Source organism: Lontra canadensis, unplaced genomic scaffold (genome assembly GCF_010015895.1).
Source record: "Lontra canadensis isolate GAN:19392208 unplaced genomic scaffold, GSC_riverotter_1.0 scaffold148, whole genome shotgun sequence".
In the NCBI taxonomy this organism is placed as follows: Eukaryota; Metazoa; Chordata; class Mammalia; order Carnivora; family Mustelidae; genus Lontra; species Lontra canadensis.
Genome location: NW_022631142.1, coordinates 3031444 through 3049782, shown reverse-complemented (window position 1 = coordinate 3049782; position 18339 = coordinate 3031444). Strand labels below are relative to the sequence as shown.

Sequence of the window (18339 nt, the reverse complement as noted above, 5' to 3'; positions counted from 1 at the left end):
GTGGAGGGACAGGTTTGAGTGCTGGAGGTAGCTTATAGGCCGGTCCCGGAGGAGGGCCCTTTGTCCGCTCTGTGTTCACGGTACAGCCCCTCTCCCAGCATTGCCTCTACCTCTCCTGGTGGGCTCTGGGTGGTAGAGCAGACCCTGGTGGTTCCTGGAGCCCAGAGGGCAGCAGCAGAAGCAGCCCCAGTGGGAATGCAGGGTTTCAGCTAGTCTAGGGAAGGTGGTAATGCCCCTGCCCCCTCCTTTCCAGGCCCTTCTTGGAAAAGGGTCTTCCTCCTTAATGAAGTTAATTGACAACGTGCATTTTTTTTCCTGGAAGCTTTTGAGAATTGCCAAGGCTGGTAAATATAATCCTGCTATTAAGGGGAGAAATGGCCCGTAGGAATGCTTAGATCAGGAGCCTGGATGCAGCGGAGCAGGACGCTTGTGAGTTTCTAAGCAATGTCTGCCTGTTTCCCAGACCCAACTCAAAACAAGAAAGGATTTGTTCAAGTAATTAGGAAAGTGGTCCGCTTATGGGGAGGGCTTCTCAGCCTGGGGTTGTATGCTGGCCCATTAGGGTTGGCAGTTCTTAGGTGGTCTGGAGAAATCGGCCCCGGCGCCGCCATCCCTAGTTCAGCCCATCCGGGGGCAGGAAGGGAGCTGGAGAGGTAAAGATAAAATATCTTTTGAGGATCGACAGATTTAAAAGAAACTTAAAAAGAAATTTTAGGGAGGTTTCTTTTCATGCTGAAGTATTTTTTTACATAAAATTCTTCGAGTGACCTTGCAGAAACCCTTCAAAAGATGTGACTGCATCACCAGCGCCTCTAGCCCCTGCTGCCTCTGGAGCTTGGGAGTTCTCTTAGCAGCCAGAGTGGCCTTGTTGTTTCTGTGCCCACAGCACTGCTAGGAAGGCCTCCCTCCAGGTGCTGAGCTGCAGGGCCTAAGGCGAGACCGTCATAGTCCAGGGCCACCAGATTGTACTGTTAAATTGCCTGTCAGGTTTCCAGTTTTTTTTTTCCACCTCCAAAAGTCTTTTGTTTTCTCTTTCTCTGACATGAGGGAGAGAGGTAGATAAGAATCAGACACCCAGCTTTTTGAACAAGGAGGGACCCTTGGGTATGTCCCAGAGGAGGAAGCAGGTCAGAGTGGAGGAGTGGCTTCCCGGAGTCCTGCAGTAAGCGAGGTCAAGTGCATCTGCAGCTCCCAGCGCAGCACCGCTTCCTTGGCCCCTCACCAGCATTCAGAGTTGTGAGTGTGCTGGCCCAGCCACCGCGAGGGCGGCCTCTGCCGTCGCAGGCGCAGGCCCCCATAGCCACCTTCTCTCCTTGCCCCGTGCATCCAGGGGCTCTCCTTGGCCCGAACTGGACTCCTCCCCATGGAGGGAACAGATGCTTTCTTATCATCACTGTGGCCTTTTCTCCAGCAATTAGGGGACACGAGAGGAAACATGTATGTTCCTATTTATCAATTAAGCATGAGCCAGCGCCTGAGAGAGCAAACGGAGAATAAATCTGTCCTCTGCACCTCACATTACAAAGCAGTCGGAACCTTCCCACCAACCGCCCCCCCCACCCCACATTTGGAAATCTATACCAATTTCCAATTTGCTGTGGACTCAAGAAGTCTTTGCCCTCCAGGGAGGGATGTGCCCCTCTCAGGGGTGTTGCACCTGGGTGGGGGGGGCGGGCAGAGAGTGCCTCAGTTGGTGGTGGAACAGAACCCTCGGCCACCCCAGTGCACTCAGGCCTAGCTGAGGCTCACGGGACCACCTGTGGTAGGGCAGTGGGAAGGGCACTGGGTGGGGGACAAGAAGCTAAGGACTGTTGACGTGTCCTCTGAGCTTTACAAGGCTGTCCTCCCACCTGCCTCCCTGGTGACAGGTTTGGGACCAAATATATATGAGTGAAAGCATTGCTGTTATTCCAGCAAGAGTCAGCGGATGGGTGGGGAACAGTGGGGATCAGCGGATCTGAGAAGAGGAGGACCGGGACCCAGGTTTCTCAGGCAGCCCTCCCGTCCCCGTCCCGGAGGAGCCCCCGATGGCCCGTGGCTGACGGGGGCAGGCATCCGGGTGACCGTGCAGACACTGCTGGGATTTGGCCACTCCCTAGGCAGACGCTTCCTGCACCAGCCCCACAGTGCTGCAGGAGAGCTGCTGGCCTACTTCCCGGAGCCTGAGGGATGGCCCCAGAGCATCGCTTCCCTCGCAGGCTCCGGGAGCCACACAGCGAGCACTTTCAGCCCCATGTATGAGCCATGCTTTTGCTTCTTCCTTACATTGGAAGGCCTCGGCCTCCTCTGTGTGAGACCCATTATCTCGGTCACAGCATATCTGCCTTCCCTCGTAGAGGAGGCCGAGGTGGCCCTATCCCCAGTGCCGGGTCACCCCAGTGAGGGCCAGAGGGAAGTGATTCCCAGACTCCCGCTGAGCCTCCAGGCAGCCCTGCTCTGCTCCTGGGTCCTGACACATTAGAGTGCGAGGACCCCAAGGAAGAGCTCCCCTTGAGGTCTGTCCATGTCCTCGCTGGGCTACCTGGAGGGGGAGTGATTGCCCGGCTGCCACGGCTGCTCCGTCAGGGTCATAGGTGGGGACAGTCTGTGACCTGGATGGTCCCCTGTCCACCTTGATATCCTGGGGTCCCTCAAACCAGACAGCCTCAGAGGCAGGCCTGCCTTGGTCCTCTCAGGCCCCTATAACTGGGGTCTAGAAATATCCCAAACCCACAAGTGGGCAGACCCAAACCAGTCAAGTGATTCAGAGCTGGGGACCTTGGGGAGAGGAAGCAGGGCTGGGAGAAAGCGAGAGGTCGGAAGAGCTAAGACCGGGGGCTAGAGCGACAGACTGTGAGCTAGAGGACATCAGGTCCTTCCAGGTTTGCGTGGCCTCCCACGAGTACCCCCACGCACTGGACACACACACACACAGCCCATTCTGGAGCTCGGAACAGCACTGAGAACTAGTCTCTTTGCTTACCACCACCCCGTTCTACAGCTGGTTTGGAGGTCCCCACTGGGCCATCATCCTCCCAGCCATGCTCAGGGCGGAGGCAGCGGCTGTCCCAGTCCCAGGGGCCCAGCCTCTGAGAAGCGCTGGCGTCTGCAGAGGGAACAGGTGGTCCGCTTTCCCAGAAGCTTTCCCTCTCGAAGGCAAGGGCCTGTGTTTAAGTCCTGAGGCACAGGGTTCCAGAAGCACACGCTTCCCCTCCAGCTCTGCTGCTTGTTTTTTCCTCTTCTTCCCGATTGCTGCTGAAATCGCTTCAGTCCCAAGTCCGTCAGTTTTAGCAGGTCCCCACCGTGAGTGTGCCAGGCGTCCGCTCGGGAAGTCTGTGGCACCCTGTCCTCCCCTTCTTCGCAGCAGCCACACCAGCACCTGCCACTTGGAGCAGGCTCTCGGGGGCAGCTTCTCCTTCAGTCTCCTGCTCGCCCCTCTCTGGGAGGCTTCTTCACCCCTGGGGCCGGAAGGGGGCATTTCATGTGGAGGACGAAGACAGGGAGTTGGGGACTCTGAGCGCTCATCCTGGCTCTGTCAGTAGGTGACTGGGGGCCTTTGAGCCTCTGGACTTCAGTTTCCCCATCCAGACCTCAAAAGCCACCTGCTCCCCTGTACAAAGATCCCTGTGTAGTGATAGGATTTTTAGCTGGGGGGGGGGGGGTCTCCTGGTCCCCACACTTTAGGGGAGGGGATAAAGTGAGTTACATCTCCATAGGTGAAGGAAAGACGGGGTATGGCTTAAACCGCTGGGGCCAGGGTTCGGGAGGTGAGTGTGGGGGGCGTGCTGCCGCTGGGGGTGTGTGGCTGGGGGGAGGCCAGGATGAGCCCAGGCTCTGGGAACACAGACCCGTGGAGAGAGCGGGGTGTGTGATGCTTCCTGTCCCACTGCCTGCTGCTCCTGGGGCCCTTGCCTCCAACCCCAGCCAGCGGGTCGGGGGTCCATGTGAGGGGCCCCAGGAGGGTGGCGGTGGGCTAGGCCAGGCAGGCACATCTCTCTCCAACCCCCAGCCACTCAGCGTGGCTCTCATGTCTCTTTCAGCCTCCGGGAGGAGTTCCTGGGACCCAGCCGCTGCTGCCCAATTCCATGGATCCCACCCGACAACAAGGTAGAGGGCAGGGCAGGGCCACCCGCTGCATGGGGAGTCTGTGCTGTCTGCCCCCACTCCCCGCCTCACAGCTCCCCTACTCTCTCATGCAGGTCACCCCAACATGGGAGGATCAATGCAAAGAATGAACCCTCCCCGAGGCATGGGGCCCATGGGGCCGGGCCCACAGGTAACCCCCTGTCTGTCTGTCCATCTCCCTGTCCATCTATGTGCACCCGCCTACTTTCCTCCTTCCACAGTCTGTCAGTCGTTCGTGTCACTCAGATCGCAGGGGTGAGGGGAGAGAACATAGCCCAGTCCCCAGCTGCCTGCTCTGCCCACGGCTGGGCTTGTCCCCCACACAGCCAGGAGCAGCCCCCCTTGGTAGGCAGCAGGCCAGATTAAGGGGCCTTCCAGGAAGCTGGGGGAGCAGGGCAGCCAGGTGTTGCCAGATCCTGCCGTGGGAGGGTTTTGAAGACTTTGGGAGGTGGAGGGTCTGGTGCCCGAGCAGTGGTGTGGGTTCTCTGGGAATCCCAAAGCCTCCTGGGTAGTGGACTTGAACTGGCTTGGGGTCCCAATTTGTTGTGACCCAAAGGCGGGATGAACAAGGGGCAGTCCTAGCTCTGCCTGCGACTCACTATTTGTCCTTGGGTGAACCTTTGGACCTCGGTGGGCCCTAATAGGCCTTGGTTTCCCTGTTTGATATGAGGGGATGAGGAGTGTGTCTACACCTGTGGTTTCTCCGTGATGCCACCCCAGGGAGAGGAGGCCAGGCTGGCCAGGAACCCTAAAACCCCCTTCAACCCAGAGCCTCAGCCGGTTTCTTGGCCCTGGCTCCAAGCTAAGATTTCTTCTTTTTTTTTTTTTTTAAGATTTTATTTATTTATTTGACAGACAGAGACCACTATTTATTTGACAGACAGAGACGACAAGTAGGCAGAGAGTAGAGGGAGAAGCAGGCTCCCTGCTGAGCAGAGAGCCCGACACGGGGCTCAATCCCAGGACCCTGGGATCATGACCTGAGCCGAAGGCAGAGGCCCCAACCCACTGAGCCACCCAGGCGCCCCCAAGCTAAGATTTCTTCTGACCAGAGAGGTTCCATTGTCAAAAAGGATCCCTCAGAAATCTCTGGGAGACATGCTGTCAAGTGCCCTGCCCACCTCTTTGCAGTTATGGCACAGCAGTCAGTCCTTGTGACCCAGCTCCAGGCCCCGCAGGTACGGCTGGCTCTCACAGGACCACCTGACAGGCCATTCCTATTCTCGAGCTTTCTCACAGTTGCTTCCCACCCTCCAGAGTATTTGAATGTGGCCTTGTTTTCCTCTAGTAGCTGTGGCAGAGGGTTTGCTGATCTGACTAGCTAAAAGAAGCTGCAAGTCTAAATAAGGAGAAGGGAATTTCATTTAGTGAGATCGGGAGGGTTTTGCTGTAGGGTGTTCCTTCCCTTTTCTGCCCTGCCTGGAAGCCTGCTTGTCATCGGGGGTCCATCCCCCCTAACTCAGTGTGCAGATGTTTGCATTCTCTGGGCCCTTCCCCGGGTATCCGGTTCTCTCGGGGAGGAGGAGTGCTCCCGCTCCCAGGCTCCCAGACACGTGTCCCGCTGGAAGGGAGAGGGGTCCGCCCACACCCAGAGTCCTCCGCTCCGTCTGGAGCTGTGTTTACAGCACCCCCCGCCCACTGCCTTCTTCTTGGTGGGGGCTGCAAACATCTGTGGTGCTGAAGGATTTTAGGGAGGTCCTTGTCTGCTCTTGGCCCCGTTATCCTACACAGTGAAGCAAGCGCATGCCAGTTCCAGCTCTGGTTTTCTTGTTTGTTTGTTTTCTTTCCTGAAATCCCCAGGGCTTGTGTTTTCACCAGTTCCTTTTGAGCCCCCAGAGAGGCCCCTTCCAGCCGTGTGGCTGTCTCGAGTGGACCCCAGCTGGGTGGGTCCACTGAGGAACTTGTGGGAGGGGCCGCGGGGTCTGAAGCAGAGTGTTGCCTCCCGAGTGGGGAACCTGTAGGTTCCCCAGCTGCACTTCAGAGAGACTCTTGGGGCGGATAAGCAGTGACCTTGGACTTCCACAACGTCCTGGGGACTTTGGGGGCGCCAGAGGTTGGAGTGGGAAGGCCCCTGCCCGCCCCTCTGGGTTCTTGGAGGCTTAGCAGCTGCATCTGTAAAATGGGCAGGAGACCAGCACTGGCCGTGTAGGAGTGCTCGAGGGGAGTCTCAAGTTCTCGGCCTGACACTTGGCATCAGGTTCTCCTCGTGAGCAATGTATGTATTCCAGTGGGGGGGCTTACATTCAGTCGTTCAGGACTCTCGTTGCCTGTGTTTGATGATTGCTTTGAGTGGGGTGTGCTTTTGGTTTTTAAAATTTTTCCTGGCCAAGGCCATACTTTAGCAGTTCATTAAGCCTGTAGTAATCCTGAGGTTCTGGGAGCTGGGAATGGATGGCAGCAGACTGACTGAGAGCAGAGTTCTCTTTAAGTGTAGGACTTCCTCTTGGCTTAGCAGGTGTCTCCTCCCGTCAGAATTCCCGACCAGCAGTCCGGCACACTCTTGTGGCATGCTTTAAAGAGGGGAGGCTCCTAAAGGCTGAGGTCTTAGCAGACAAGGCCTCTTGCATCCAGCCAAGTGGTGTGCAAGGGCAGAGCTCTCCTGTAGGCCCTGGGAGGGGTGACCCAGAGGGGATGGAGAAACCAGCCCAGGGATGAGGCCAGTTGACTCACCCCACCTCCACCAACCTCAGGGGCTCTGGAAATGTCTCCCTTGTTCTTTATTTGACTTCATCGTATTGACAGAGAGACCCTAAAGTGCTTTGCCCGTGTCTCCTGTACCCATCCGGGTAGAGTGCAATCTTAAATTCCAGGGCTAAAGCTCCCTTAGAACAACCCAGAATGTCTGCCCCGACTCCTCACTGGGGACAGAAGGGGCTGGCCTGGTGTGGGGCAGGTTTTGGGGTCAGCCAGGAACAGGTACAACAGAGCCTAGAAGTTTGGACCACAAGGCTGAGGGTAGGACCTCCCTACCTCCTGCTCCCAGGCCTCTCTGTCTGTCCCCATTGGTGTACTCTTGCTCACTCCTAATGGACAGGAGAGGGATGAACTCAGAGCTTAGTGCTGGAAAACAGGGCTGAAGCCGCAGCTCAGCCCAGGACTTGTTGGGCCTCTAGTCCCTCATCTGCAAAATGGGCAGCCAGGCGATCACCTGACAGGGTCCACCATAGGCCTGGTAGGAACAGCATGAGCTGCCTGCAGGCTGTTCCACAGACCGCACTCCCTCCCCAGAACACCAGCTCAAGGGGGCAGAGCCACAGCCTGGGCTCTTAGAAGAGGAGGCCAGCCCCTTCGGGCAGCCTTGATAAGCACCACGGTATACACAGTGCCATGCTGAGAGCAGGCACAAAGGTGGGAAGACCATCAGCCTATTAGTTCAAGTGGGGAGTAAGATTGTAATTGCCTTTGACGACTCCGGCTTTCCAAACAAAGAAGAGCTACAGTGTAGTCTTGGGGCTGCTTTATAGGTTTCAGAGCCAGACGGGGTGACATTTGCCCTCTCTGAGCCTGTGTTGGGTTTTAGCCTAAATGTCACAACGGACCTAGCAGACCAAGCATTGCCCTTTTCCCCGAGTGTCTCAGACTGATTTTACTCTGGTTTGGTGCAATGGCCAGTGCCGAAAAGGAGGCAATACATACCCACTTAGTTACAGTCTTTCTTTGAAGAATTGTGTCAGTGTCTGATAGGAGCGTTTTGGCTAAGGTTTTCAGAAGGGAGTCCCGTTTCGGGGGAGCTAGAACTGCACCTGCTTCTGCCCCTGTGGGTGGAACCACGGGCCTCCTCTGAGATGCTGTGGCCCGCAGATCCCTGGGTGCCGACGACCAGTGGTTCTTGCTGTTCAGCCGGGGATGGAGTCTGCACAGGCGGGCATCAGATCGCCATCTTAGCTTGTCCGTGTTTGAGAAAGTTCGCATAAAGGATAAACCCTGATCTCTAGGACCACTCCTTATGCCACCTGAAAGAAATCACGTCTCTCTGTTAGTCCAGGATAGCCCAGCTCTTTCTTGGTTCCTACTTGCGGCTTCTGAGCAGCAGCCCCAGCAATAGAGGAAGGATCATAAACCCGGCCAGAGCAGCTGGGGGCTGGGTGGGGAGAAATTGGGGCCCCTAAAGCACTTTACCAGGGGGCCCCATAGAGGCCCCCAGGCTCCACATGATGTGGGAAATGGAGGACAGGACCATGCTGCCCAGGAAGCTGCCCAGACGGTGCGTCCGAAAGACTAGAATATTCTTTTCCCTACTTTAAGGTGAAGATAGTGCTGGGAGGGCTGTGGGCAGCCCCAAGAAGGAGGAGCCCCTCGGACTGGGAGCTGCAGGGAGCAGGAGCAGGCTCCAGCAACTGCCGGCTGCCCAGCACTTTCCTGTGTCCAGCCACAGTCTCCAGCAGGGGGCCCTTCATTGTTCCCAACAGCTGGCCAGACCTCTCTGCCCAGGGTCCGGGGTGCCTGAAGGGTGACAAGGGGGAGGGGTGGGAAGTCAGGGACCACCGCCATGCCATGAACGTGGCCAGCCCCATGTTGCACCAGGGGTCCCTCCCCTCGTGCGTCTAGCTGCCCCTGTCACTGAAGAGCCATGCAGATGGCGGAGGAGTTGGGGGGGCATCTGGCTGGTCACCTTGCTGTCCAGCGCTATGGACAGGCGGACACGGAGGGAAGAGAACCATTTCCATGGAGTCTCTGAAACCATTCTTCCAAGCCCTCTCTGAAAAGGCTGCTGTTTGTGCTTTGAGAACTTCCCCCCAAAGTTGACATTCAGCTCTCCTTTCACCCCTGACTTAGCATGCACCCCTGGGCAAATCTGTGGTCCCTCCAGCCCTCTAGCCTACTGTCTTTGCATCGGGAGGGCATACGTGGCCCTCCAGGGTCTGTGTCTCTGGCAGGGAGGACCTGGTGGGCAGCCTCCCTCTCGGGAAGCAGCCGTGCTGCTATTAGGGAGACTCTGGAAGGTGAGATCGAAGTGGGAACAGCTACTGGTGCCCCAGAGCCTCCGAGGGGGCAGCACACTGCACGGGCAGGTGTGTTCCAGGAGTGAGCCTCTGGCTTGTCATCCCCTGTTGCCCTGTCTGTGTGCTGCAGCAACCCAGGCTCTACCAGCCCCCAGGCTGGCCTTCCTCTTGCTCCTTGGTGGGCAGGAGAGACAGCAGGCTGCAGCCGGAGGCCCTGGGAGGGGTGTCTATCCACCGTGGGAGAGTGGGCTGCCTGGGGCAGGGGCAGGCTCCCTGTCCTGAAGTGGCAGAAGTGAGGCCGAGGTTTGTGGAGGGTTTAGTGGCTGCATGTGGGGCTTAGGAGGACCCTTGAAGACCCGAGGTTCTGTGATACTTAAGACAGCATTAAGGGCTTTGGTGTTCGTTCTGCTGCTAACATCCCAAATCAGAGCACACCTCGGAGAGCTGACAGAGCGCTTCAAAGCTGTTGTTCCGTTTGATCCTCACGGGCCTCTCTGCCCCTCAGCATTTTCATCTTTCAGGCGGGCACCTCAATGGGGCTGTGGTCACACACGTGTGCCCGAGCCGGGGCTAGTCCTCCTGGGCTCTGACCTCACGTCTGTGGCTCCGCCTGCCAGCCTGTGCCACCGTGGATTGAGAGGGCCCGGCTCCTGCACAGGGTCCCTCTGTGGCCACCCACTCTGCCCACTTCAACCCCAGCGCTCGCTCTCTGACAGTCAGCCCCAGGCTGTTCCCGTTACTGTCTCCGCACTGTGGCTGTACTCTTTCAGACTCCGAGCCGCTGTCAGGGGGACCAGGCAGAGGAGGTGGGCCCACGGCTGTGAGGTTCAGGAGCCTGACCTTGGCTGAAGAGGCCACCACCAGCATGACGTTGGCTCTGAGTTGTCACCACATGTGTGGTGGGGACAGTGCTGACCCAGAGGCTTGCAGATCCGGCTTTAAACCCCAGCTGAGTCACTGGCTTACTGACATTGGACAGATCTTTCTCCCCTCAGATCCTTGGTCTCCTGTTCTCTAAAATGGGAGCAATGCTAGCTTCACGGTGTTGTTTGTTCTAAGGACAAGCCAGAGACTGTGTAAAATGTGTTACGTGCTCAGCTGCTGCCATCAAATTTCCACCAACCTTAATTCGTTCAGATACTACAAAGGCAGAGCTTCAAGCACCAACCAGGCTAATCTTTCTCTCTATCCCTTTACTTATTCACTCCTTCACTGGTTCAGCACCGAGTCTGTGACGGCTGGTGTGGGGGTGACGCATGCACGGAGCTCATTCAGATACAGCCCCCACCTTCAGCAGGTACTCAGAGCCCAGTGGGAGAGACACGTGGCCACGATCATAGCCAGGTGTGGCAGGGGTCAGGGGATTGCCGCGCATTATGGGGGTGAGCAGTTAACCCCAAGAGATGTCCAAGGAAGGCTTCACCGAGGAGGTGCTCTTCAGGCTGGTTCTGGAAGATGTGTAGGAGCCCAAGTGGAGAAAGGAAGCAAGGCATTTCTTCAGCAAAGAAAATAGCACTGAAAGTGGGGAGTCGGGGTGGCCGTGACTAGAGGTTCTTGATCCCGGCACTCTCATGACTCACCACAGTGTGCCTTGGGGGTTTGTACTGAACTGAGGAGGGACTCTTTCCTCAAACATAATTGGTGACCCCTCCCACCGCGAGCATTTCTTCCTGCTTCTCCAGCATCGGGTATTTCAAGGGCCCCATAGGCTGACCCCTGAATCAGGCAGCCTGATCTAGGGGTTGGGGGACAAACCAAGGGCAGGGGGCAGTGTCTGTACGTGCTGGACCTGTGGGCACAGCCACCGGCCAGGCCTTTCAGGATTCCTTCCCCTTCCACATTCAGACCCAGCCACCACGCCCAGGCCCAGAATTTCTGAGCTGGGCAGTATTCCCCAGTCAGTTCTGTTACAAGTCCATTCCATCCCCCACCCCCAGACCTGAGATGTGAGGGCTTGCCGGACATCCCCACGCTTTTGAGAGAACCATCCCAAAGCCTCCCTCTGTGCTGGCTTATCATTGTGGTCCCATCACGTGGTCCCCACCCCCTCACCTTTTTTTTTTTAACAAATACGTTGTTTTTTTTCCTCATCAGATCCTTTCCACAGACTAATCCTCTTGCTTATATTCTGTTTGTCTTCCCTCCCCCTCTCCTCCCTCCGGTTCCCCTTCTCCTTCTCATAGACTGACCCTTGGTTATCGTTGCAGAATTACGGCAGCGGCATGAGACCACCGCCCAACTCCCTCGGCCCCGCCATGCCCGGGATTAACATGTAAGGCACAGCTGACCCTGCTGTTGGCTCAGAGCCCGAGGCTCACCCACCCTCTGGCACCCCCAAGACACTTGTGGACAGGGGCATGCAGGGCACCTCTCTGGCCCTCAGTCTCTTAGCGGAGGTGAGGGCTTATTGGCCATACTGCTGCGTGTCTGCACTCGGTGCGGCTCGGAGCCTACCGCGGCCCTGCCCACCCACTCTTCCAAACAACCCTGGGAGCTGGTGGTTATCAGCACCCTCCACTTACAGACGGGGGAAACTGAGGCCCAGAGAGGTGATATAACTCGCCTAGGCTCACACGACTCTAAGGGACGGTCAAGATTTGAACCCCTGTACTGTACCGGTGACCACCAACTGCTTTAGTCCTTAACCCTCCCCCCTACCTTGCAGGGAGAGAGCCCCGTGAGAATCTGTGCGCTCCCTTCCTGGGAAAATGAGCACGCACAGGAAATCTTAGATGCGCTACACATTTTCTGTGTCATTCATAGAAGCTTGTAGGCTTCCACCCACGGAGCTGCCCATTGGCACCCCAAGAGCCAGGTGGTGCGTAAGACCCTAGGCCCATGTAGAGGACCTCCTGTTAGTGATGTCAGCCTGCTTGTTCTGGCCCTGCTGGCACCACCCCCGTGGGGTTGATAAGACTTTGTTCATTGTCATAATTTTCTCTCTCTCCCTTTCTCAGGGGCCCGGGAGCTGGCAGACCCTGGCCAAATCCTAACAGTGCTAACTCAGTGAGTACCCAGGTGGGATGGGATGGTACGTGCCAGGGAGGGGTTTCTGGGGTCTGGGGTAGTCTGGCCCCAGGTCAGAGGTGTCATCAGAGGCGTGGATGGAGCAAGACTCCCCCACCCCCATCCCCCAGTGCTGCAGGGAGGAGCACCACTGTTAAGTGGAGGTGTGAGAGGACCGTGCTGGGGCCTTCCAGGGTTCGGGCCCAGCCCAGCCCGCTGCTCTGCAGGAGCCCTGACGGGTGAGCTGAGGGCTTGCTTAGAGAGCGCTGTCCCCTGGCGATCCTCTTCCCTGACAGGGCTGACTGCCTGCACTCAGAGGGCAGAGCTGGGGGCACCACACAGAAGGCCAGAGGTCTGGGGAGAAGCTCTCACTTTCCCGTCCTGAACGGGAGGCTCTCCCATGTCCACGCCCCCGCCAGCTCCCTGCCAGGGCTCTCAGGATCAGTTCAGTGTGGGAACCGGGCTTTGTTCACACAACTGGTCCCCCAAGGGAGACTAACCAGGGAGGCCCACCACCTCTCCCCACAAGAGGGGGTGCGTCTCTGGGTGGACTGGGGAGCCCAAGGGCACCTGAGTATTTGAGGAAGTGACTCTGATCATGGTTCCCCCACCTCTTGTTTCTAGATCCCATACTCCTCCTCATCACCTGGTACCTACGTGGTAAGTAGGGCACTGCATGTCCGACCACACGTGACTGATGTGCATAAGATCTTCTCCCAGGGTCCCGGTCTCTTTCCCCTTCAAAACACATTCAGAGCACACGTTCCAAACTGTGCTAGAACCTGCTATCGCTATTCAGGTTTCTGTACCTTCCGGTGGCCTGAAAGTCCCCCAACGAGACCTAGAGTTGGGTCCCCATCTTGGGGGCTGATCAGTGGCCCAGCTGGTTTCTACCACAGGCGTCTGGTTCCACCCACTGGTGTGTGTTTGTGTACACATGCACACCCACGGCTGCCTCTGGGTTTGAAGAAAGGACTGGGGTGGGTGTCGGGTGGGGGGAGCCCAAGTCCAGCCCCTCCAAGGCTTAAGCGCTCGGGCTCTCCTTGAGCTTTATCGATAAAGAACTGAATACCGGGCGGGGCCCTTCGTGAGCCGTTGTCTTTGATGTCTCTGGAGTTCAGTGGCTTCTCCCCACCTGTATCATTGCCATGGGTTTTTGATGGCCATTTTTAATCTCATTTCCAGGGACCTCCTGGCGGTGGTGGTCCCCCAGGAACACCCATCATGCCTAGTCCTGCAGGTAAGAAGGCTTGGGGAGAGGGTGCCATTGAGGGAGCAAGGGGTCCTGGAGGGGCCCAAGTTCACGCCCAAAGCTTACCAACCATGCCTCCTGAGCAGCATTTACCTTACCAGGTATATTAATGGCAGGGATTTAGGGGATGGAGGCCCCTTGTGCCACTCACCTGCCCTGTGGCCTCAGCTTAGGCTACTCCTCTATGGTTCAAGGATGGGGCAGAGTGGGGAGATCCAAGAACGAGGGGTCTCGCTGTCCTCCGCTCACACCAGTTGGTGAGCACCTGTCCTGGCTGTGCCTATCTCTTGGTGACTAAAAAGGGGCTTTGGAATTCTGGCATCCTGGGACCAGGACCATGTAAAATGATGCCTCAAGTTCCCAGCGCTCTTGGCTTCTGGTCCTCTCTATAGGAGATCGCTTCTCCCTCTTTCCTGGATCGGAAGAGGGCATGCGTGCGCACCTGCGGGCATGCATACACACAGAGCATCACGTTCCGTGTTTCTCTTCCAGCTGAGACGAACACACTACCATTAGAAGGAATTCCGCCATAGTCGTTACCTACCCAGAGAATAAGAAGGGGGAGGTAGCTGGATTTCTGCCTGAGCAATGGGGGGCCTGTTCCTGATAGAAACGTGTTAGCTGATTTTCTAAGGAGACTTTGCCACTTAATTGGGGGAGACGGAGGGGTCCCTCTGTCCCCAGACTCCTCGGCCCCCAGTAGCAGGGGAGCAGTTCGGCTGCAGTGGCGGAGCTGGCGGCTGTGATGTTCTGGCTCCCACTCCCGCTCCCTCTTTCTGCTGCTGCATTTTGATGAGCTGCGTGACCTACATTCAGACTGGGTCACATTAAACCACTCCATATGGTAATGCGTCTCCAGCCCCATCCTTGCCTCTCCCTCCTGCCCCATCAGCGTGGCAAGGTGGCCCCTGGGTAATTTGTGGCGTTTCTCTCCCCGATTTGATTAAAGCTGCTGGGCGGGATTGGGAGGAGAGCGCAGGTGGCTGTCCCCGTGTGGTCCCCAGCAGTCTCTGGGGACCAGATTGGGTTTGGGGTGGGGAGATGAGAATGCAGACCTTCCTCCCCCCCCTTTGCCACATTCACGCTGCTGTCCAGACAGGCATCCTGGAATTCTTCGTTTCAGGGTTGAGTGGTTTTCACAGTTGAATTTTCTGTGATTAAAAACTTTGTGAATCTTCATTAAATACAAATTAGCCAGAAAATGGTGGTACTTAGAGGAGATTTTAGGTGATAAAATACAAAAGAATGAGTTCAAGTGCCATGAGTTTGTTTTAATTAAGAAATGAATTAATCACCACGACTTGTGGGTTTCCACTGTTCTACAGATTCAACAAATTCCAGTGACAACATCTACACAATGATTAATCCAGTGCCGCCTGGAGGCAGCCGGTCCAACGTAAGTCCGCTTTCTAATAATTTACATATCAGATACCATAACAAATCATAATTAACTTCATCAGCTGAGGGGAAAGCAAGTTTAATTGATTTCAGCCATTTGTTACCAAAGATGAATAAAATAAACCGTCAGAAAAGTGATTAACTCTTGGGGAACTCGGTTCCCATTTTGTAGCTGGGAGAGACGGGGGATGGCGTGATGCCCTCCCATCCAGTCAGAGTCGGGTGCCCGGCCTCACTGTGGGGGTCCCCGCCACTCCCGGTAGGGTGTCCATGAGGAAAAGCTCTGGGTCGTCCTGGGTCCCACCCTGCCCTGCTGATGGGCTGGGCCGCCCCGGGCAGTCTGTCACCCTCCCGGGTCTGGAGCCCATTAGGGGACCCGCCTGCCCCGTGCCTCCAGCTCCTTTGGGAGCCCCATGACCCTTGTACCTTGCGGCTTCTAGGCCTTTCCTCCTGTCATTGCCTGGCTGAGAAGCCACTCCCTCCCTCTGGGCTTCACCAGGTCCCAACCCTCAGTGATGTCGCAGCTCAAATCCCACTTTGTCTGATTGCTGCTCACCCACCCCCTCCATGTCCTCTGTCCTGTGCCCGATGGCCCTTTGACTCTGCAGCTGTGGCCTGTCTCCGTCTCCCAGCTGGGAGCTCCCTGAGGAGAAGGCTGGTCTGACTCACCGTGGCACAGAGCCCTTCTGCACCAGGCGGGGGAGGTGAATCACGCTGGCCTTGGCTCCCGGAGCGTGTCTGGAAAGGAGACTGCGGGGGGACAGAAAGAATGATCTGCACTGCAGAGCTAGAGGATGGGCTTGGGGCCCCCCAGTTTTTCTGGCCTGTTGGGGTGCTTCGTTTGGTTTTGTGGGTTTGGGGTCCTGATGTGACATCTGAATCCCCACTGCACGTGTTCAGTCCTCTAGCAGCCTCTGAAGTGAGCGTCTCTGGAGGCCTCCTGGGTGTGGTGAGGGACTGAACCTGAGCATCATTTTGACCAAGAAACCTGGGAACCCCACTCCTTCACCCTTGCTCCACCATCCCTGTCCCTCTCCTGGGCAGCCGGCACCCGTGTGACCCCTGCTTTTTATTAGGGTGACCACCCGTCAGGTTTTCGCACTAAAAGCTCGATGTCCTGGGACACCAAGTGTTTCAGGGTTTTGGCGGTGGAGGCGGGAGGTTAGGGGGAAGAGAGTAGGGCTCTTACAGCAAACTCCGGAGCCAGGGCCTGAGCTCGCCAGGCTTTGCGTCAGCTGGAAGTGGCGCAGGGGACCATCCTGCCGCTGCCGCCCACATCGGGGGCCTGCGGCTCCTAGTGGACCGTTGGCGCCACGGCCCTCTGGGGGCTGCGGGTCAAGTGCACAGGGGCCTGGACGGGGTCTGCCCGGGCTGCGCCCGCGGGTCCATAGCTGCTGTGCTCTGTGTCGAGATGGTGCAGGCCTCATTTTCCCCGCTGTGAGTACCAGGGCCATGGTTTCAGAGGTGAGAGGCTGGAAAGGAGAAGGATGGAGACCCCGACCACCCCAGAACAGCGGACACTGGGCAGAAGGACACACGGCGGCTGCCACGGGGGTTGCGGATCATGGCCAAGGCCACGGGGATGGCGGGCAGAAGAGAAGGGGGAAGGGGGCAGGGAGGCCCTGGCACTCGAGGCCTGAGAGGTGCCCTGGTGCAGTCAGGGAGAGCGGCCACCCGAATCATTAGGGCATAGCCCTCGGACATGTCCGCCACCGCTGCCAGGCCGAGCCCTCTGTGGCCCCGGGGACCGAGGTGGCCCCATTTCCAGGCCCAGAGGCCCCGCCTATGTGTCAGCAGAAGGGGGAGTTTCCAGTCAGGCGGATTCTGTCGGCTCTCGCCAGCCATCGGGGGACCTTCCCACAGTCTGTCAGGTGGTGCCTCATGTCGTGGTGACAAAAACCTGTCCCCTGGCTGTTTGGTACTTGGACTCCAGAGCTGGATGGGGCTTCACATCGGCATGTTGGGTTCTGCAACGATTTTAATGAAACTACAGAAAACAGATCAAAGATGGCTCTCCTCTTGTCCAAATGCAAGCTAGGCTTGGCCTTTCTCTCTGCGGATTTGGCAGACAGCTCGCAGTTAATTTGGCCTATTTCATCTGGTGTAGGAACTTCTTACCTGTTAACTGTCCCGCACACCTTGTCCCTGGCACTGCTGCCAAAGGGTATGGCTTGCCTGCCTGTGAGAGCGGGCATGGAAGGTTTGGCTCACCTGTCAGTCTCCTTGAGATGTGCAGATACGGCGAACGAGACTTCGGACTTTATCAAGTTGGAGGCCCCGACACAAGCCCACACGGTGGCTGGCATTACTGCTGGGCCACAGAGAAGAGTCAAAGGCTCAGCCCGCCGTGACGTCTTTCTCTAATGGGAACCGCGCTGAGAAGAGAACGTTGAGAGGAATTCCAGGAAGATGGAAATGTGTATGCTGTGGCTCCAGAACCGTTCAGTGATGTCACAGGAGGGCCCCAGGAGCCTAGAAGAGGATGAGCAGACCGCACCTGAGTCATTGGGTGTGGTTGGGGGCTTGCGTCAAAACCTCATCGACCAAAGCATAGGGACTTGTGTTTTGGAAATGAGGTTGCCCAAGAACTCAAAGTTGTCACCAGTAAAGAGCAGCCACGTTAAATAGCACTTTCTCAGCTTCTCTATTAAAATTGTAACTTACGGGACCCCTGGGTGGCTCGGTTAAGCGTCTGGCCTTCGGCTCAGTTCATGATCTCGGGGTCCTGAAATCTAGTCCTGCATCAGCAGAGAGTCCGCTTCTGCCCCTCCCCTCTACACTCTCTCCTTGCTCTCTCAAATAATAAAAAAAAAAATATGTTTAAAAAAAGAAAAACAACTCACTTGGAATCCAGCTTGGAGCACACAAGTACATCTCATGTCGCTGCTTTAAACCATTTTCCCGGAGAGAGAGGTTTAAGTGAGAATGACATCGTGGTGCTTTGGGAAGCTTAGAAGTGATGGACGTCTGAGACAGGACAGCCCAGCTGATGGATTTAGGGATGCAGAGAGACCTGACTGGCAAGTGTTGGTCTCCCTAAACCAGCCTGTAGATACAGAGTATGATGGACCTCTTAGGAGAGCGGGAGGAGAGTCTCCTCAGGTCCCCAAATCCGTGCAAGTCAGCGACCTCCCAATCACTCCACACATAGACGCATTTGTGGAGGGGATATTTCTGGGTGACCATGTGGGGCTGACAGCAGGGCCTGATTAGAGCAGACTGGCAGCTCACAGTGACTTTTGCATTTGCCACTACCTAAAGGAATTAAAAAACCTGGCCTAGAGGTTTGCCACTATTGAGTTTCCCACTACCTCAAGGAATTAAAAAACCTGGCCTAGAGGCTACAGGCAATCCAGAGAAGTACTGTGGCGAAAGCAGGCACTGCCTGCCATGTTGCACCTGCAAAAGTAAGATGGGTCACCCCAGCAGCTCATCGACCTGGCCTGGCCTGGGCCCATCCAGAAATGTGCCGCCTGTGTTCCTATCCGGATGCACAGGATATCCTCGCTTCATCAAATTGGACAAATGACCTTCCTTGAATGGATTATCCAAGACACCTAACCTGAAACCATGCTAACTACCTCTTCGTACAAAACTTCTTTCTAATCTTTGTAAGGGGGTGGGGCATGAAAGAAA

At 56.6% G+C, this 18339-nt stretch overlaps 1 protein-coding gene across 1 annotated transcript in view; it reads left to right on the top strand.

The window, feature by feature from the left end:
• The window catches only part of SSBP3 (single stranded DNA binding protein 3), a 46738-nt gene that overhangs the window by 23177 nt on the left and 5222 nt on the right, over positions 1–18339 (top strand). The window contains exons 4-10 of the mRNA XM_032844112.1: positions 4020–4086; positions 4179–4255; positions 11255–11319; positions 12005–12053; positions 12678–12713; positions 13239–13293; positions 14631–14701. Of these exons, the coding sequence (XP_032700003.1) occupies positions 4020–4086; positions 4179–4255; positions 11255–11319; positions 12005–12053; positions 12678–12713; positions 13239–13293; positions 14631–14701 (420 nt within the window). The remainder of the gene's footprint in view (positions 1–4019; positions 4087–4178; positions 4256–11254; positions 11320–12004; positions 12054–12677; positions 12714–13238; positions 13294–14630; positions 14702–18339) is intronic.